Below are 22,341 nucleotides of genomic sequence, written 5' to 3' on the forward strand. Positions count from 1 at the left end.
GTAAATGGATTAAATATCTAGTTCAGTCATGTAACTCTAGAGGGCGCAGGTTGTTCGTCCTTTACATGCAATCTGTAAGCAATCACATCACTACCGCATGGCACGAGCTGATTGGCCTCTGCTGATCCTGCAACCAATGAGATTGCTTGCTCAACATTTAAATAATCTGGTTCAGTGTTTGCTGTAAGCTAGTCCTGCAGTGCTATCAGAGCCCTCCACCTCCCCAGCTCCACCTGTCTAGATCTAGATATGTGTCTTTATGCAGCTGCAGCGAATCTTACATGCTCACAGCAGCGTTTCTGTTAGCATGAGTCCGTAATTGCTCTGCTGTAGCAGATCTAGTCCACCAAGACCACATACATTAACACTGCCATTTCAATAACATGCTAAAACTATTCCGAGAGTTGTCATGATTACACTAAAATTAACTAGCAATGAGCATTACATTTGTTAGAGAATTTATTAATCTTTGTTAACGTTAGTTAACAGCTGTACAGCATTAAATACTATTATCAGATACAACTTTTAATTCTATTAATGTATTATTAAACACTGAAATTAACATTAAGATTGATAATGCTTTACAATTATTTTTCATTGTTCATGATAACTAATGTAGTAAAAAAAAAACGGATCCTTCTTGTAAAGTGTACCTGCTTTTTATACAAAATCTTCTTATACAATTATATTTCTAAAGGTGAACGGACCTTTATTTAATGTAATGAATCATTCAAATATCTAAAAAAAATCTGTGATTGTAACCCGCACTTTAATTAAACTAAATATTATGCTGTACATTCAATAAGTAATAAACCCCTTCAGTTTTGGAGAAAGGTTTAGTTTGAGCTCTATTCAGCCACTGCTTTTGGTTTACTCTTCTTCTCCTTGAGTTTGTCCTCCTCCTCCTCGTCCTCGTCCTCGGGGGCTCCGGGAGGGACTGTAGGGGGAGACGGGGCAATGCTCACATCCGCCTCGGGCACTGGAGAGAAAGACGGAGCATCAGGATGAACCGAGCGTATGAAAGCACAGCCGTTATCTGTTTAAGCTGAGTCTGTGTAAGCTGAGTCAGCTTCATTTATACAGCGCTTTTAACAGTATGGACTGTTTCAAAGCAGCTTTACAGAGATAATAGGAAGTTACAGTAACAGAGATTGTTTAGGCTTTACAGCAGCTCTAGAATAAAGTTATTGTCCAGCTAAAGTTAGTTATGATTGATTCACTTCCATTGCAAAGATCATTAGTTATTAACTCAGGGGGCCGCTTCTCACAGAAAACAGAAAACTTTTAATGTGTTCTGGCCGTTCATTTGCACAAAACAGTGTTTGGCGGCTCGAGAACGCAAACTTTGAAACAGTTTCCAAGGAGCAAGTTTTGAACATTTTTGAAAAACGCTATCATCTTCAAAACGCTAATATGTGAAATGCTGACGGCGTGCACATGCGTATTACGTGTTTAGTCTATAGGTATGTGTGTTTAAATATATATGTGCGCAGGCGTGTAGTCTTTCTTTACTAATTGACCTCAAACAATTCCTTGTCTGGCCTTAAAAATTCATAATACAAATTGTTTTGTCGCTTCCGCATATCCATGTGAACCGGAATTATTTTGACAAGGTTTTATCTGTACAGAGGTAACACGGGGTTCTGCACCTGTGGTGATCTGCATGCTCTTGCTGTAGCCTGCGGCTGAAGACATGGCCTGACCCAGGGCCTGGTTGGTGCCCAGGGGCTGCTGGGAGCTGCTGGGTTTGCTGGAGGAGGAGGACCGCTGGCTGGTCTTGCCGTCTTTGCCTGGTTTGCTCCAGTACAGGTTCTCTCCCGCCTGTAGAGCAGTGCCTATTTTCTGAGCCATTTCAACCATCTGTGTGAGAAAGAGCATGTGTGAGAGAAACATAATTTTCACTAATTACCAGATTGATATAATGAGGAACAGATTGGGAGAATGCAAAAATAAATAAATAAAAATGTTTTTTAAATTATTTGACATTAAAAGAGGCCGTAGTACGCCCTTTACAAAGTCTTGATGTTGTTTTTGGCTCTACTAGAACAGGTTTTCCTGCTTGAATGTTGTTTATTTTCCTCATATTCTCCATTGTTGCAGCTCCTCTCTTCCCAGTCTGTCAGTAACGCTCTGTTTAGTTCCTGTCTCTATGAAGCCCCTCCTCCTGAAAAGCACTCTGTGCTCTGATTGGTCGGCTGGATCAGTGTGTTGTGATTGGTCGAGCGCTTCGAGTGTGTTTAGGAAATGTCCCGCCCCTAATTACCATAACCTCCGGTTTCAACACACTACTAACTAACTCAACCAGGCCCCGCCCCTTTATTCTGCGTATGAATTATTTAAATGAGGAATATTGTGACGTGTTTGTTCCCGGAAGAAACTCAAGACTACAATGGAGGCGTTTCAGGAGTTCAGAAACACTGACACTGATATAGAGAAGAACTCCCGCTGGAGGGACGTTTTCATGCTCAAACAGCAACATAAAACCAAAAAAAAAAAAATCCTAAACAACAGTTTTTAGAACTAATATTTATAATAAAATTTTAAATGTAATTTTTTTTTTTCCAGATATTGTTTCTATGATTTTTGTCACTGTATTAGAGTAATAAGAATTATGAAAAAAATAATAATATTCATGATGGGACACATTATGGTAAGGACAATTTGGGACAAAGAAATGTTGAATTTTCAAGAAAATGTATATTAAATCTATATATTATTTTCTTTTCTTCTACAGGTGTGGCCCAATATGATTCACAGATTTGATAAACTGATAACTTTGATAAACTACATATCCATGACCAGTTTAGTCACATTCAGTGTCAGTCATATGTTTTCTTCTTGTCTCAGTGAGCAGTTCTCGTCCAGAATTAGACTTAGGCATCAGTACCTCAGGGTCAAACTCTGTGTTGCTGTTATTCTCAAGCTGAGCGTTGACTTTCCTCTCCATCTCCTGGTACTGCAGCAGGGCGGCCTTCTTATCGCCCTGATTAAACTGGAACACTGCAAAGTTCAGGTTCACCAGCGGGTTTGACCTGTCAGGCAAAAATTCACTCACTTAAACTCTAGTTCTGCATTAGCTCATGTACACTGCAGATTACCCAGCACAGATCAGGGTTTGAGAACATACTCATCGAGCTGAACCGCCTGCTCGTACGACCTGCGGGCGTTATCCGCGTCATCCAGATTGGTCAGGGCAACTGATGAAGGTCAGAGCACAAATAATCATCAAATCACATTCATCTGGACTCTCACACTTACACTGATCTTTAAGGAACATGACTTTAACAACTAATAACAATATATTTGATTAAGTAAACAATTTTTGGGAGTGAATTGCAGCACAATCAAGATCATAAATGGAGAACTTTAAAGGTGATTTTCTCAATGTTTAGATTTTTTTGCACCCTCAGATTCCAGATTTTCAAATAGTTTTATATTGTCCCATCCTAACAAACCATACATCAATGGAAAGCTTATTTATTCAGCTTTCAGATGATGTATAAATCTCAATTTCAAAAAATGTACCCATGTGACTGGTTTTGTGGTCCAGGGTCACAAATGTGATTCACAGATTTGCTGGATTTGCTAAAGTTTAGCATTGTTGAGGCGAAGTCACAAGTTTTTTGCTGCTCATCTTGCCGTTTCCATCCAGTGTTTTTCTTTCAAAATTTGCATAAAAATACTGTAAGTGTCTGAAAACAAAGTTTGTGATATATTTACCGGCCAGAAGCATGTAGAGCTCGCTCATGCGTGGCCGCAGGTTAATGGAGGCGCTCAGGAAGTGGAAAGCTGATGCGTACTGTTGCATGGTGAGGTGAACCAAACCCAGATTATACAGGATCTTCCAGTCAAACGGAGACAGATAGTTCGCCCTCTTCAGACAGCTGATGGCCTGGAGGAGAGAAGCAGGACGGGCATGAAATCAACAGGGGATGAAAGGTAGAAAATGTTCTAGTGATGGTCTGCGACACTCACAGCAACGTATTTCTTTTTGCCGAAGAAGCACATGCCGATGTTATTCCAGAGCGGCGGGCTCTCGGGGACAGCGTAGGCCGCTACTCGATACTTGTTCATGGCCACGTCATAATCTCCATGAGTCTGCATCATACTGCCAGCCGCGAGGATGGCCTGAACACACACACACACACACAAGGAACAACAGATTGGGAGAATGCAAAAAAGATTTCAAAAAATCGTTTAATTTCAGCCAATATTTATAATTAGTATAATAGTATAATAGTGTACGCAATTATTAGTGAATGAGAGCCATTGTTTCCATGATAATATGGAAAGTAAGTAATAAGAAACTGCAAACAAAATATAAATGTTGGGATATATAATGGTGATGAGAATTACATCCAGGAACACACACACATTCAGTGTCACTGAAACTGCATCCCACCTTGAAGTTATTGGGGTCGTATGTCAGAGCGTTCCCGAGGTGCTCGAAGGCTTTCTGGTATTTCCCAAGCTAATGAGAGAGAAGAATAACACACACATTTACTGTGTGTATGCAACCGGACACAGGGTGATGCTAGGGGTTTCTAACTGTACACCTTACATTGTCTAGCTTAATATAAATATATGCGATTTTATCATCCAACAGTCCAACATTTTACTTGTACACATTAAGAAAAGTAAGACATTTTTAGGAATTTGAATTTGATCAAAAGAATCATTGCTAGTAAAAGTCTCTAATCATCATCGGTCTTCTGTGTGTGAAATCAAACTAAAGGCATGAATGATTTGTCCACCGTCACGGTCTCGTCCCTCACCTGCATGTACAGCAGTCCCAGCGTGGTCAACAGCTCCGTGTTCTCAGGAGAAAACCTGAAAGAGATAACCGTCAATATTTCAACCCAAAATCAAGAAAGTAGAAATTATATTTTGTTTAAAGAAAATGAAGCATGTTTAAAAACCATTAAGATCTTTTACACTCTGACATTATTCTTCTAAAAATTAAGCACATTGTCATTACACTGTAAAAAAGAATATGATCAATAATGTATGACAACATACGTCTTTACATTGCTTTAACTAAATATAAGATATATTTAAATATAAGATTCAACTCATTTTTTAAGTCAGTTTAATGTAATTTAAGTTGAAATGACTTAAAAATCCAAGTTGACTGTACTTTTTTTTTTTTTTTTTTTTACAGAGTAATGCAGTGATTCCCAACCATTTTTAATCAGCCGACCTAAAATATTTACTTGAAGCTTGAGATTTAAAGTTAATATTTCAAAATAATAACACATTCACATGTTCACAGTTTCCAGTATGTTGTTTAATGGTCACATTACCATTAAGGTAAACAAATAAAATGTTTTAATATGTAAATTTAATCTTTTTTTTAAATTGTTTTTATTTAAAATGTATTTAATTTTTATGATTTCATTAATTACCAGCTTTTTATCAACTCAAAAACCAGTTTAATATGATAACACGGATTAATATGAAAATTTTGATCATCAATTTGTCATCAGTTACTCAACAAATAACGCCTTATAATTCAATATGTTTCAGTTACGACACCATTAACTCTCATCGTATGGAAAAGAGCAGCGTCAACATTGAGCCAAACGTCTCCTTTTGTGTTTCATGGAAGAAAGTATGTCATAAAGATATGAAAAACCATGCATTGTAAATTATGATAGAATTGTGATTATTGGACGAACTATTCCTTCCTTTCAGCTTAATCTGACTTGGGAAAGTATCCCACTTCAGTCGGCCAATCAGATTTGAGCTACTATAATCTGATTTAAAGCTGTGCGCTTCTTAGTTGCTGTTCCAGGACTAAAGCATATTGATCCAGAAACAGGTCCTGCTCGACTCCATCACACTGTGGTGAGTGACACGCTTGAGGATGATGAAAGCAGGCTTTTCTCGGGTCTCGGTCTCCTCCGTCACGTGTGTGCGCGAGCGGCTCATGCCAGCAGCGAGCTGTTATTAATTCATGCTGGCTGTGAGGCACATCTTCCCGCTATAGTGAGGTGAAGCGGGTGGAAATGTGGGATCTCTGAAAGCTCCTCTCATTACGGAGCGTCCCACTGCTGCACGTTACTAATTCATCAGCTCAGTGGGAGGCCTGCGATAATGAGGAGATCTCACACACACACACACACACTTAAAGCTCCCCGCGGTTCTCTGATATCTGAGCCAGACTCACAGACTGAGTGTGTGTGGACAAGAGGAGGAGAATCTTCAGAGTCTGCTCTCCGGGAAGAGAGGAAAGTCAACAACAGTAATCAAGAGTCATCAAATCGTCGGATTCCCGCTGAGAAAAGCAGATTAGCGATTCCTTTTGCACTTTCATTTGTTGAACATTAAAAAAAGTGTCTTTGCAGGAGTAGCTGACCCAAAAATAAAAACTCTGTCATTATTTATTCACCCTCAGGTTGTTTCAAACTACTAAGACTTTCTCTAAAGGAGAAAATACACAATCAATGTAAATAGAACATAAAGAACATAAATTATCATAAAACATAAAGACTAGTGTCGCTGGCCATCACTGACGCCCCCAATCACAAGAAAGAAATAAGAAATTATATTATGCTTTAAGATAATGAAGGCTATTTTTAAAAGCTTTTGCATTTCGACATTATTTTGATTACAATTCAGCATTATTATTATTATTATTCTTTTTTACCAGATACTCATTATCATTCTCATAATGCAAAAAAAAAAATATTCTTAATATATACTGTAAAAATATTTTAACTGTAAAACACAGTATCTAAACTTATTTTATATAATTATGTAAAAAATAAATAAATATATATATTTGTATAATAACAATAATTACAAAAATATATATTGTCAAAAACATTTAAATTGTAAACTATTTACACAATGTACACATTTTTAGAAAAACAATTCATATTAAAAATAATATTAAATTACACATTAAATATGACATTAATAAAGATAAAATAATATTTATTATTTAGATATATTGTCAAATGTCCATATATATATGCAGTGGATTATATATGGAATTTTTTTGTGCAAATAACGAAAAATGTTGGTCTGCAACTCACGCAAAGCTCTCAGATCACTGCACAAGTGATTCGGTCTGCTGTTTTTATACATTTATGGTGCTTTTGCATCTTCTTCGAAGCTTGACATGCTTTTCGTAGCATGGAAAGAGCAGCGGGAAGATTTAGCCTACTTTTGTTTTCCACTGAAGAAAGAAAGTCATGCGGGTTTGGCCAACATGAGGGTGAGTAAATAATGACAGTATTTTGGTGAACTGTCCCTTTAAGGAGAAAAGACAGACTCCAGCAAGTCCTCAGGGTTTTCTTGAGAAGACAAAGAGAAAGATGAAAACGAAGAGGTAGAGAAAAAGAAAAGTGAGATGTTAGAGCGGTCACAGCGAGACAGTAAATGTGATTAATTACAGCTATGAGCGCTTCACGGATCCCAGCATGCTTTGCTGCCTTGGGCGTCTTATCTGCGCCGTGGCAGAGCGACACGCTGAGAGCATCTCTAGGCGTCTGAAGTTCCTCTCTGGCAACAAAACTCTGTCTCGTACATCTTTACTCGCGCTGTGCAAAACATGACCGAAAAATATGTCAAAGTGCATTCTGGGTAAGTCACCACAAAACACTCCATGAGAGGAAAATGAAGTGTGTTTGACTCTTCAAGTCAAATGTGACTGGTGACAAAACATGTCAGTGCTCGAATTACGCAGCTTCAAAATCCGAACGTTCACGACTTCAAAGCCTCATGACCTAAAGCATGATTAAAAGTGAGGATGTGTATTGAGACGTACTCCACAGCGCTCTTGTAGACGTCGATGGCTTTCTCCGTGTCCCCCTGCAGTAAGTGGATTTTTCCCAGCATCATGAAGGTCAGATCGTGTTTATTCAGCTGTAATGCCAAGTTTAACTGCTCTTCTGCCTGCAGACACAGAGAGAACATGTTCAACACAACATCAGCTGAGGACATGCCACTCAAACTCACTCAAATAAATCCAATAAAGGCGTTTCATCACTGCTGAATCTGGAATCTGCCATACAATCAATAAAAGTACAGGAAGAGTGTTAATTAACATATATACTACTACAATAATAAGGTAAATATTCACACAGATGTGACTGAACGATCTGAATCTTACACTTCTAAAGTCTTTGGTGTAGATGTAGCAAATGCCGAGATTATGGCTGATCTCCTGCAGGTAAAAATAATCACACATTAATTCAATATTTCACATGCATCTCATTAAATTACAGGTGATTCAAATGAAAGTTCACACTATTTTTTTCTCCACACAATTTATTCAAGTCACACCAGACGTGTGGAGCAAAAAAAAAAAACAATATCTAAAGATAAAGATAATTAAAGCGAATGGTAACTGGGGCTTGTTAAGCTTCAAGAGGATTTTAAAATAAATGAAATAAATATAACAAAGATTTTAAATAAAAATATCCAACTAACTAAAATTCACAAAAATATAAAATATAAAAAATTATAAATATTTAAAATAAATAAAATCTAAACCCTAACCACTAAATTAACACATTTAAATGAATAAATACAATATAAACCTTGACACTAACTGAACAATTTAAATATAAAAATACATAAAATACACACAAATATACAGTATAAACCCTGACCCCTAGCTTAACCATTTAAATAAATAAATAAAATATACAGTATCAACTCTGACCCCTACATTAGCATTTAAATAAATAAATAAATAAAATATACAGTATAAACCCTGACTCTAACTTGACCATTTAAATAAATAAATATTGTCGTTGTATGGAAAGAGTTGTGTGAAGAAAATTCTTGTGTGTTTTATGGAAAAACATAACAGCATATGAGTCTGGATCAAGATAAGGCAGAGTAAATGATGAGGAATTCGATTTTTTAGTGGATTACTCATTAAAGACACAGTTGTGAACTTACCCAGTCTTTCTGATTGAGACGTGCTGCTTCATTATAAACCTCAATGGCAGCTTTGTGCTTCCCTAATAGGAAACTAAACACAAAGTAAGCACAGTTCACGAAACAAGCTAACATATTTCTGCATCAGCTTCTCTTCAGTTGACACTGATCCAAACCAGGTGAACACACACACCATATAAAGCAGATTTTAAACAGCACTCGTGTGTTTGAGATGGTGCTTACAGTGATCGCGCCACTTGCTTGAGGTTGTCTGAGCTTTTGGGGTTGAGGATTGCACAACTCTGAAACAACTCCAGAGACTGCTGGATGTTCCCTTCTAACCGCATGATCAGAGCTGCACACACACACACACACACACAACACTTATTCACCAGCACAAACTGGGACACATCGCCTAGGTTTGCTTACTGCACACTCACGTTTAACGCTAGTATGTGAAACGGCATGCAACAATCTAAAATGACCTCATTACATTGCAGTGATTATTATGTTTCCAGCATGTTTGGCAACAGTTTTTCTAACTCTAATTGATGGAGTGTGTAGCTTTTCATTACTTAAACAACCATGTATGAAGACACATCATGAACATATTCCAGGATGACAATGTCCAGATTCCTCAGGCTCAGATTGTGAGATTGTGAGCATGAAGAATCATTTTCACACATGAATCGTCTCCTCTGAGTCCAGATCTTAAACTCACTGAAAGTCTCTGGGATGTGCTGGAGGAGACTTTACACAGCGCTGGACTCTTGCATTGACAATAACACAAGATCTGGACCAAAAACTGATGCACCTCGTGATGGAAAAACATCACAACATTTAAAGACTACTTAGAAAAACTGATGCCAAACATATAACATGCTGGAAACATAATAATCACTGCAATAATGAGCCAATCATACACTCTTAAGCATTTGCCTGTTTAAATCCAAACAGCGACTTTTTTTGGGCTGGGCAATAAATGCATTTTATATGTCCATTTTTCATACATTTTGCAGTTCAAACAAATAATAAGTCAATAATATTGCTTCTGGTTCATTCGTCACACTGAGAATGAAAAGTGAAAATAAATAAAAAAAATTGTGCAATGTTCTCTGGATTTTTAGTGCATGTTCTGGCAAATATAGAAGGTCATATGGGTATTTAATGTACAGTTGTGTGCTAATTTTACGGTACTAGTCCATTTTGAACATTTGAGACATGATCTGCAAGTAAAAAATAATCAATTCAATATTTCACAAGCCCTAACCCTAATTCAATTCAAATTAAATAATAAATGTGAAGCCTAAGAGTCTGTATCTGTGTGTCAGTTTACTGTGTGTTTTTCACTGACCTTGTACATACACAGCATATTCACACATGCCTTGAGTTTCATGCAGCTGTTCTTTAATAATGGCCTGAAATCAGAAGGAACACAAATCAACTCACTTTATTAAGAGTATTCTACACTGCCTCTGGCTCTGTAGGATGCTCAGCTTTTACCTTGCAGGTCTCATAATCTTTGCGGATGTAATGCAGATGTATAAGCCAGTTTCTCCTCTCCAGAATTGGAAGCTCAGGAGCTGCAGACAGAAGAAAAATCAATGTATATAAGCTCGTAACAATACAAAAGAGTCTAGGCACTTAAAAAAAGTCATTGCCAATTCTGCAGGATCTCAATGTTCACTTTTCTTCATCACGTTTGAAGTCTAAGCGTGTTTGAATTTGTCTGTCTGACAAATGTTTTGCTTGTATAATGTGTTTGCGCAACCTTTCCTATCTAATGCAAAGACATTTTTAAAGTGTGATTTTAACAGTGTTCTTTTTTTGGGCCAAAGATTAAAGAGAGGAGCCTGTTTCCACATAAAAAGCTGTTTCATCTTGTGTAGGACATTAACGGGACTTATCTTGAAAATGCAAATATCAAAGGCGGCATTGAAAATCTGCAGAAAAGAGGGCAGAGAGGCTTGCTGTTAGACGCAGCGGGCTCTTCTCGCAACGGGGGGCCACACAAGACTCATCCCAAATCCAGCGGGCCCCCGAACAAAAGGAGCCCGTCCGCTGTGACACGCAGCGTCTGCATCTTTCTCCTCTTGCTTACAAGCCCCCTGGCAAAATCTGATCTCAATCCGTTCTATTCCTGGACAGACTTTTCCCTCTGAGCCATAATCCTCTTCACTGAGAATAAAGGCAAACAGCGCCACCCACAGGATGAATGGATGCAGTGGCGTCCAAAAGTGGAGAACCCTGAAAATGCTTCCGTTTTGTTTCGCATTACTTTATCATTTAAAACTGTATTTTAAAATTACTTATATTATAAATGTATATAGAGCTTCTTACCTTTCTTTGGACGAGGTTTCCTGAGGTCTGTGGCCGCAGGCAGCTGCACATCCTACACACAGAAAAGAAGAAATGTCAGTTACACTTTATTTTTAGCTTTACAGTGCAATTATACATTTAAGTAGTAATATAACTAAGTGTACTTACTATAGGGTTAGGGTTTGTTGCAAGTAATTATTCTTAATTTAGAGTTATTACTATAGTCACTACATGTGTAACAAGGATACTGTAAAGTAAAGTGTTACCAATATGTCAACACAATCAATCAAATCATGTGTGCTGGAATTAATTTGTGTACATTTTATTTTGTCGTGCACTTTGACTGCTGACAAATATTATGCATTTGATATTTCATTTTCTGTCAGGAGAAGCATTCATGAGAATAATCATGTTCTGGTGTAATATTTTTTTAGAAAATGAAGAGACAGCGTAACAAATCTATAAATTATTTACAATTACGTCAATTTCCTTGCATTACAGTAATGACAGTTTGATTGTCATTAAATCTTAATGGTCCCAAAACAGACTTTATTTTTGATTATTTTAGATTATTTTGATTTTAAGCCGGCAAGAATGTTTTGACAGGCTTTGTTTTTCCAGATTCAACGAAATATGAATAAAATACAGGCTAGTTTTGTTATTTAAAATGTCGATCTTTCAGATTGTTTTCTTTGGAGATATAATTAATCTGACGAGAAGATAAATAATGAATAGCGGTTACAGAATACCATAAACCACCATAAAGAAGATCACTGTTCATATTAAAGGTATTAAATGCAAGAGATTTTGTAATTTAATGAAAATATCCATAATTTCTCACCGTTTTTATCGCATCGTCCGCCATCATGCTCCTTTCCTCATCACTTCCGGCGGACGCTTCTTTCTCTATGGCAACACCGCGACCACGTGATGTGACATATATAATAAACATTTACTTCAGCGCACAAACCTGGTACAAACCATAGATATATATAATCACTGGTGAGGGTTTGCACGTATACGTTGAGCATACATCATAAAAAAGACAAATTGAAACAAAAAGTCTAAGTCAAAGTATAGATTATTAGTTTAATTCGGAAAAAGTGTGCAAAATACACAAAGGAGTTATTTTCATCCATTTCTCAGAGGGTAAATAACAAAATGCAGTCATGTGGACGTTAAAAGGGAAAGATTAGAGACCATCTGACTAACACAATTGATTTACTCATCATCATCAGGGACGTAAATGTCACATTTAGCACGATCCAGCAGAGAACGTTTGATTGACCACTTAATATTTTACAAATTGGATTGTTAAAGACACATTTAATGGGCATAATATTTGATATATTTAACCAATGTTATGTTAACTGAACACAAACAAAAGGACATCGTCTATGGATAAAATCTGGTTCCTTTATACATTTGCATAGATTGTAAGCACTAACTCTATAATCTAATACAGACAACACGTTTCTTCTGCTTGACAATATATATAACTTTTCAGGATTTGGGTCTAAAAGCACTTAAACATGCTTAAAGTGAAAGCAGCCCAACAGATGGATATATATATATATTTTTGTTTGTTTGTTTGTTTTGTTGTTGTTGTTGTTTTACCTTGTAATCTGACATTGAATTTAGCATCTTAAAGTCTGTAAACTTCAGGACTGTAGGATTTAGTTCACATATGAAGATTGAATTTGGCCCTAATAGTACAATACAGTCTCAGCATCACAGTCTATATTATTGATCCAGGAACAGCTTGAACTTTTCCATATAACCCTGTCCATGGACCGAACTCTTGTAAATTGATCCCAGATTTTCCTCTCTCAGTGAGGTTAAATTCCCTGATTGACACTCATTGTTTGAGTGATGATTGAACAATGAGGTAAATGTTGTCAGTGTGATGGACGAGTATCAGAGGAGCGAGGTGCAGTTTTTCAGCAGGAGGGGTTTAGCGATCTCCAGGATGTCCAGGTTGGGGTCCAGCGATCGGCCCAAACCCTCCAGGACCATGATGGCAAACACCATAGATGCAAAATTACTCTCCAACTTCACCTGCCATGAGCAGAGCAAAACACACGTCACTTAATACTTAAAGTCCTCCTGTGGTGAAAATCCAGCTTTTGATGCTGTTTATATGTCTATGTGATGTTTGACAAACCATGTGTAAATTCATAAGTCGACTCCATTGCTGAGTATTTTCTCCTTAAAACTGCAGTGAACCAAAGACAGTCTCAAAAACACGCTTTGAAATCGCTGGTGTTTCTGACGTCACAAACTACCTTGTAACCAATCAGATCAACGTGTGATCGTCAACCAGTGGATCTCTGAGCTGAGTGAGTGAGTGGAGGCGGGGCTCATTTGCATATTCATAGAACCATGCATACTAAATGAGGCAAGGGTGTCGAGTTACATTCAAGATATTTTAAGGCATGAAGATTTTTTTTTTGATAGTTGTAATGCAATCATTTTTAGATTGAGTAATTAGTACAGTAATCTAATTACACTGTTGAAGATGTAATTAGTAGCTAGTAATTAGTTACTTTTTTAGAATACACTGTAGATGTTACATTAAATGACTAAGTATTATTTTTACAGATCTACTAACTTCTGCAAACAACAAATGATGCAACCAGTTCAAGTTCGGAGTAATTTAACATCATGTAAAAGCGGCGGCTCTCACCTTGTGATGGATCAGTAAACCAAAGACTCGCGACAGCAGCTCGGACACCTGAATCTAGAAAACGACACATACTGTGTGAAACACAAGGCATGTAAAGCAACATTTCAATCCCAGCAATACTGAAATCTTTCAGCAGAGATTATATATAGTGGTCGGTCGAAATTAGTTTTAATGGCAGATACACATGTCTGCTAATGCTGCTGATGAATAAAATGTAATGCCAGCAAATCAGATATACATGAACACACACAAAAAACACTAAAATAATTCAAGACAAAAAAGTGCTTGATTTTTGGACACTATTTCGAAAAACCGCTTCTGTTAAACAGCCAAATATCATCAGAATAAATAGATAAAAACACTACTAGTCAAAAAAAGAACAACGTTTATGTGGAATAGAATCTTTTGTAACATTATAAATGTCTTTAGTGTCACTTTTGATCAATTTAATGCATCATTACTGAATAAAAGTATTAACTTCTTTAAGGAAAATGTATTATCCCAAAGTTTGAATGATAGTTTGTCATGGTTTCACAAAAATATGAAGCAGCACGACAGTTTTCAAAACTGATAATGATCAGAAATGTTTCTTGAACAGCAAATCATCATATCAGAGTGATTTCTGAAGGATCATGTGACACTGAAGACAGTAATGATGCTGAAAATACAGCTTTGATCACAGGAATAAATTACATTTTAACAGATATTCACATAGAAAACTGTTATTTTAAATTGTAATAATATTTCACAGTTTTTACTGTATTTTTGATCAAATAAATGCAGCTTTAGTAAACAGAAGAGACTTCTTTCAAAAACTTTAAACATATCATAATCAAAGTTTTGCCAACATAGATCTATAATGAATTATGGAAGTGATGGAGGTGTGTGTAACTCCGAACCTTTCCCAGGGAGAGCGTGTCACTGAGCGCATGATCCACTAGTTCAGCCATTTCCTTCTTGAAACGCATCACATCCTGGCACTCGCTGGCGCGGGCGTGATGAAGGATTAACTCTGCAACTCGCTCGCCCTGGCAACACAAGGTCATGAGGTCAACATTTAGGCTTTATTAACTAAAACTAAAGGCTGGAATACACTACATGACTTTTCAAATCTGAACAGATTTGAAAACAATAGGCATCATCACACACTTGCTGACTTTGTGAATGGTTACAGAGAAAACCTGGGCATTATACACTAAAGGCCCTGTTTACTCCTGGTATTGAGATGCGTTTTAGTCGATCGGATCACAAGTAGACGAGGGAGACACATTCCCGTTTACACCTGGTGTTTTAATCCGTCTCTTTTGTCCACTTTCAACCACTTCTGTCCTGATTTCTTCGAGGGAAGGGTCTAAGGGTGAGTTAATGTATGGGCTTTTTCATTTTTTTTATACAATCTAATGGTCAAAAAAAGCTTGCGCATTTTACATATGAACGCATCCAGAGACGACGGAAACACACACGGAGAGAATCCGCTTTAGTTTCTGCTCTGACAGACACAAGACCAGCCGAAAACCAGCTGTGTGTTAGAAATCAGGAATGGAGAGAGAACATTGTGCTTGGTAAGTTTATCATCTTCAAATCAAACTTGGGTCTTCAGCCGATAAAGTTTAAACCCCGTCTGGCTCGAGCTCTTCCCATAATGTCACTCATTAGATCAGTAGACGGAGAGAAGACGGTCTTTTGTGGCTGTTTGAACACATTCGATCACATGAGCGTTTACACTACGAAAGCAATCCGGTCGAGTGTGTCCCTCTGGAAGTGTCGAAAGTGGACAAGCTCAAAATGTTTTAGACCCTGTTTACTCCTGCATTTAGTGTCGTCCACTTGAAATTGTAATAATATTTCCCGATATTACTGTACCGACCCCAAACTTCTGAACGGTAGTGTAAATAATACTAAAATAACATTGATGCCAACTTTAACAAACACATCTTCAACATTTCAGGATGGCTTAGTGCTGTCGATGTAAGAAGCACATGTCCTTCACCTGCTTGAGAACGACAGCGGTGAACACGTCTCTGAAGTTGCGCTGATCCGCTTCGCTGAGCTGCGCCACGATGCCCGCGTCCAGTAGCACCAGCTGCAGGCCCGGAGGAGCCGGCCTCATGCTCACCACCACCGTGTCCCACAGGTCCGTCAGGGTGGCCCTGTCCTGCGGTCCCTCTCCTCGCACACCCTGCACCAGGATGTTCCCGGGATGGAGGTCCCCGTGGACGAAATTATCCACAAACACCTGCCAGAGACGAACACAAGTTAGACAGACTCCAGTGTAAAGGCCCATTCCAGATAACTATAAAGATAATGACAAAGATATAACTCTAAAAATCATCCTAAGAATCCTTTGTAACGAGCTCGAGGTTTTAAATCCTTAAATGGTTTGGCACCAACATATCTTAATTCCTTAGTGAAACGTCATACATCTGACAGATCCCGGAGGTCTTCCGATCAGTCACTTCTAATGATTCCAAGATCTAGATTAAAACTTAGGGATTTTTGTAACACAGAAATATCGATACTGTGTGGTTGAAAACACTGAAAGTAAAGCTGTTTTATATACACTGACAACAAAATGACCCGAAGCCCTAAAATTATACTTATTATACAATTTTTTCTATTTTTAATGCAGCTTTTTTGTTATTTTTTATTTTATTTACCTTTAAATTAGATTTATTAATCAATAATGTACGAATTATTGTGTAATTAATTATTAATCAATAATGTAATAATTAATCAATAATTAATCAGTAGATTTATTAATCAATTATTATTTATTGATTAATAAATAATAAATAACTAGTAATTTAAGCACATTCCTCAACATTCTTTCAACTTAAATTCAAAATAACTCACAATTTCATGCATAAACCCTTTTAATTCAGCTCTAAATATCTTACATTGGGTGTCTTTGCGACCTCTTGTGGAAAAAAAACAAAAAAAACATAACATGATATTTCATGACTCTGATGGCCTTATAGCTCTATATGGAGCAAATGAGCTGTTCCGCTGGGTCCTAAAGTCAGTTTCTCTTCAGTATGCATTCAGATACACATGTAGACATTTGAAAAGTTTTAGCATTTTTAGTTTGAATTCTGAGCATTTTTAGGCTTTTCTATGTGTACTGAAGCATTCCTCACTATCCATTATTTCCAAAGGGGGTCAAATTGACCCGCGAGTGAAGGATTTGTTACGTTTTTAAATTTCAACCACAAAACTCCTCGCATCCATTCAATTTTTTGTGTGTGTATTCGTGGTTCAAGTGCGACAAAAGTCCTAGGGTCTTGGATCCCTCTGATGAACACTCAATTATTCAAATTTTGACAAAAATGAGTTTCGGGTCAAAATGACCCGAGAGAAGGCAGCAGACAAGTACGCGCTTAGAATAAACAGAACGATATCGTCCGCTAATATAGTTATCTTTCTTGGTGTGAACGGGCCTTAATAACACACAAAACTAATCTGGTGATTGCTTAACTAACCATTTTCAAGAGAAGATCGACACCCATCCTGGCGATTCTCTGCTTGATTCCTGCTGGGACGTCAGAGCCCATGTACTTTGAGATGGGTTCACTCTCCTGCAGGAGCACAAAATACAACATTAGTGAAATAAAATAGATCAGGCAATATTAAAATGATGCCATTTTTACCTCAAACGTTTCTACCAGCACAGTCCTCGTGACGAACGGTCTGAGGGGTGTCGGGAACTTCACGTATTCCAGGTCTTTGAAATTTCTTTGGAACTTTTCCATGTTCTGGGCCTCAAACCGAAGATCGATCTGCACCAAAAAGGATGTTAAAGCACAAAAACACTTGGTCACAATCAATGTTTTAGTTATTTTAGTACCATTGAGACACTATTATAGTGTTGCGGGTATGTAATCTGATTACTTTTTCAGGTAACTAGTAAAGTAACACATTCCTTTTAAAGTTAAAACAAACTTTTTCAAATAAGTAACGCAAGTAACTTTGTTTTCTCATTTAACGTCTGACGCTTCTCCTGTCCCCATGTTGAGAGAAATCAGGAGTAAGTGCGATTGTGTAAATATAATGGTTAATGTAGCTCTAGACTAACGTGAACGTGCATTTACTCATCTCACTTGCACAAAAACAGATTCAATATTCCTCAAAATGAATAAAAACTGAGAAATGCAAATTCAGAATATTACATAACCTGCAATAATTAAATATGTTCAATTACACACGTTTACTTTATGCATTTAATCTCACTTTATTAATTACTGATTAATCAGTAATTAATCCAATTCAACCATATGAATAAGAAATTAACACAATTAGTTACTTTTTTAGGGTGTAACGCAATATTGTAACGCATTACTTTCCACAACTGACTATATTTTTTATTAGTATTTTGAATTAGTTTTTTTTAATTAATTTTCTATTTCATATTGATTTTAGTTCATGTTTTAGTACTATTCTTGTTTTTCATTTTTAGTATTATTTTTAAATGCGTCATATAGTTATTTATTTATTTTATTTCACTTTTAGTTATTTTAGTACAAGTTAAAGTTAAATGGAAATGAAAAATGTTGCTTTGGCAACTAGCTGAAATAAATTAAAATATTTTTTCAGTTGAAGTCGGCATTAAATCAAAATCAACCCTATTTACTTTGTTAGTGCACATCACTAGTCTTTTGGTAAACAATTAATCTGTGCAAGTTAATCCACCAAAAAAATTTGTCTTCGTAATCTTTAATCAAAATCTGAAAATGTACTTCCCCTCTGATGTCATCAGTTGGAATGGAACGCCTACATTTTCTAGATCCAATCAATTCCCAGAGGGGAAAAACAAGCCACGCCCTCTATTTTTCTCATTCAATATTACATTTCACTCTGAAAATACGTCACAATCCTGAAGTAAAGCTGGTCGCAACTTCCGGTTCACACTGACTTTAACATTTATTTTATTTCAAGCAACGGAAATTATATTATGGTTTTAGATTAGGTTAAATGCCATGAAGGAACGTTCTTCATAAAAGCATCAGTACCTGTTTGGTCATGAGCTTCTCAAATTCATCTACAATCTCAGGCAAGCTGAGCCACTTGATGCCGGGCAAACAGTTGAGGAATAAACTTCCAGCTTTCATTAGGATGAGATCGATCTGCACCTGCCGTCTGATTCCTGGATGAAGAACCTGAGAGAAGAAAAAACAATAATGATCATATTAAAAATCCCAATAACAACAGAAAAAAAAAGACAATAAACCCATAAATAAATATAAACAATAAATAAATTTTATTCCAGCACCCTTTTATAGGTGTTTTTTGCTGGTCTACCACTCCAAACCAGCTAACCACTGAAACATGGTCATCTACCATCCCTAGTTAGGGCCAAAAAACTAAATCGCATCATCATTTGACTAGTCTTTTTTATTTACTAAAAAGAGATTTTTATTTTAAGATTGAATTAAATTTGCTTAGTTTATAAGAAAATGAATGGTGTAAATTAGTAATTTAATACCAAATAGTGCATACTTGTTTTGGTTGTCAACAGGATAAGACTGAAATGTTGACTTAAACTTCAAGATCTGCCAAAACAATCTCAGAAGAATACAACTAAAAAAGAAATGTAATTTAAAAACCTATTTTACCTTGATAATCTGATGTATTTCTGAGAGAAAATAGTTTACAGTAAGAAAAAAACAAAGATTAAATAAAATGTTAAGATGAAATAAAATGAGCTTATGAAATTTAATGGTGTAAATTAGTAATTTAGTGGAGAATATACAGTATATATATATATATATATAAAATACCAAAAGATTTTTCTCAGGGTAAAACAACTAAACATTAAATGTCATTTAAAAGCCCCATTTTACCTTAATAATCTGATGTATTTCTGTGTGAAAATATGGTATACAAAAATAAAGATCAGAAGATTTCACTGGGAATTGTCCGGAACATAAAAATATTCAAATGAATCCAGATGATTGGAGGTGACAGGTTTAAAACATAAGAAAATAAATATGATCTTTATTCTTTACCTTAATGGCCACGGGTATCAGACGCTCTTCCTCGGGGTGTTCGCCTGGACCGGGCCTCTCTCCAGAACCCCTGTTCTTCACATCCACCGTCTCTTCCTCATCTTTATTCATCTCCCAGAGGTCACTCAAAGCTCCTCCCAGTCCTGGGATCTCCCAGGCTTCCAGGAGATTCTTCTTCCCCAACTCCTCCACCAGATGCTGGAACGCCGGATCTTCAACATTCGCCACTTTGGCTTTGGCCCGGTACACCTGTGCCACGCATCCCGACCCCACAGGCTCCTTACTCTCAAACACAAACATCTGCCTCCATCCTTCCCCAAACGCCCTCCTCAGACACAGCTTGGTGTGAATCCAGGGATGGGGCTTTACTCGCACATGAAGCCTTGAGAAGCGGTCGCAGAAGTCCTGCGAGAAGAGGTCCCGTCTGGTGCTGGCCCACTGGCCCAGTTTGATGAAGGTAGGTCCAGATGTCTCAGTGACCCAAAGTAGTGCGTCCAACCAGCGGGACGCCCAACGGTGTGATAGTAAAGTCAGGGGATACAGAAGCAGAAGGGGGCTGAACTTCAGATAAAGCACCAAGGCACGGAGTCCCAGACGCAAGACGAACACTAACCTGTGGATCTGCACTCGGGCGATTGACTTCCTCTCTGTGGTTCGGTTCTGATGGACCGATTCCTGGCCGGAGGCGTAAGTGACGCCACATGCAGTCCAACAGAACAGTCCCACTTTGGGGGTTTGAGATAAAAGACGAGTACCTTTAAGAAGAAACACTCTACGGGACGGGATTCGAACCGATACCCTGTGAACAATGCAGCTGAAGTTCTGGAACAGGCGCTTTGTGCAGAATGCAGACATTATTGATACAGTTGCTATTATTATTATTATTGTTGTTTATGGATTCATGTAGTTCAAATGCAATTCATTGCAGTTATTTTCAGATTTTGATCAGGCAATGATTAACAAACATTCACTTTTACAAATGGGGAATTTTGTAGTGCAAAAACCTACATGCACAGCAATGAAAAACCTTTATATGTACGATTAAGTTATTATATCATGAACAGAAAGATTCAAAAGCTGCAAATACATATAACACGTGATCAAATGCATGCCTATTCTTTTTCTCCTGTATTTTTCGCTGACAGAGCTCTAATGTAGTGCTGTTTAGAAAGTTAACATTGTACCTCCACATTTCAACACGAATTTAGATGAATTCATTCAAATATTGGTTATGAAATGTTGCTCCTCTTCTCGGGTCCGGCTGATAAATCCCTCCGTGTGACTCTTCTCAACATTAGTTCCGCGAATCCGAAAAGATTTGTTGGTCTATTGATTAATAAAGTACAAGTTATTTTTAAAACTCAGTAAATCATCAGCTCAACAATAATAAACACAAGATAGTAAGAAATGTAAGTAGTCATTGTTACGTAAAATACGAATAAACAAATACAGTAAAGAAATAAACAAAACATAGTGACTAAATGTTTGTATTTTTAATATAAAATATATTATTTTATTGCAGTTTTGTTTGTTATTATCCTATATTTTTATATGTATTATATATATATATATATATATATATATATATATATATTTATTTATTTATTTTAAACGTTTGTTGTTATTATTATAGTGGTTGTTGTTTATATTAAAAATTATGTATTACCTCTCTTGTACTATAAATGTGACATTTTCAAGATTAATAAATGACACTTTATTTCTTATATGTCTTTATATGTTAATATCTGAATTAGTCGTCTTTAAAAAAGTATTTATTATAATAAATAAATACATTATAATTAATATATCATATCAAAGTAAATTAATAACTTTACAATATTAATACATTTAAAAAATATATTAAAAATAAATAAATAAAATAAATACAGGAAATCCAAATGTGGGCGGACATACATTCGATGTAAACACTCACGATATAACAGCATCCAACAAGAAATAGTAAGTGAAAACTATTTTAAAATTATTAAATGTGAAGTTATCGGTATTTGTTTGTTTGTCTATGCATATTTCCTATTCATGTCATAGTATAATGTTTCACTGTAAGTCAACTAGAGAGATTCCCATTCAGTCCGACAATATTAACTCGACCATCCGTCAGTCAGTCAATGATTTACTCTCTCAGTCTTTCGTCCATTTTAATCAATTCGTCTGTTTATTTTTCTTCCTTCTGTCCAAAGAACATTTTTCACAAACAAACACTCGTTTTCTCTGTTTCCCCGTGTTGTGCTGTAGAGGTCGCTGTGATGACTGTGTTTTGTCATTACGACTGTCCTGTGGGCAGAAGTCAACCACTCTTCCTCCTCATCATCCTCATCCTCCTCTCTCATACTTAAAAGAAACATTACAAACACATTATGAAGCAGGTAAAATGACAGACCTGATAATCAGTGTCTTTGATCTCATCTGAACGTTTCTGCT

General features: G+C 36.6%; 2 protein-coding genes across 2 annotated transcripts; both read right to left on the reverse strand.

Moving 5' to 3' along the window:
- Window positions 1-446: 446 nt before the first annotated feature.
- bbs4 (Bardet-Biedl syndrome 4) lies at window positions 447-12,124 on the reverse strand. Its single transcript, XM_084095929.1, has 16 exons — window positions 12,056-12,124; window positions 11,236-11,287; window positions 10,399-10,478; window positions 10,250-10,313; window positions 9,139-9,250; window positions 8,917-8,989; window positions 8,120-8,173; window positions 7,775-7,902; window positions 4,776-4,830; window positions 4,403-4,471; window positions 3,976-4,128; window positions 3,721-3,892; window positions 3,128-3,197; window positions 2,888-3,032; window positions 1,650-1,860; window positions 447-979 (listed from the first exon to the last, which is right to left on the reverse strand). Exons 1-16 carry the CDS (start codon window positions 12,080-12,082, stop codon window positions 849-851), a joined length of 1,596 nt encoding a protein of 531 aa, XP_083952055.1. The 5' UTR covers window positions 12,083-12,124; the 3' UTR covers window positions 447-848.
- A 153-nt stretch (window positions 12,125-12,277) lies between these two features.
- On the reverse strand, window positions 12,278-21,182 carry adck2 (aarF domain containing kinase 2). Its single transcript, XM_084095797.1, has 8 exons — window positions 19,903-21,182; window positions 18,907-19,053; window positions 17,548-17,676; window positions 17,380-17,475; window positions 15,891-16,136; window positions 14,800-14,928; window positions 13,901-13,954; window positions 12,278-13,272 (listed from the first exon to the last, which is right to left on the reverse strand). The coding sequence occupies exons 1-8, from the start codon at window positions 20,755-20,757 to the stop codon at window positions 13,132-13,134; spliced, it is 1,797 nt and encodes a 598-aa protein (XP_083951923.1). The 5' UTR covers window positions 20,758-21,182; the 3' UTR covers window positions 12,278-13,131.
- Window positions 21,183-22,341: the final 1,159 nt, after the last annotated feature.

Source organism: Abramis brama (assembly GCF_963993115.1).
Source record: "Abramis brama genome assembly, chromosome: 20".
Lineage (NCBI taxonomy): Eukaryota > Metazoa > Chordata > Actinopteri > Cypriniformes > Leuciscidae > Abramis > Abramis brama.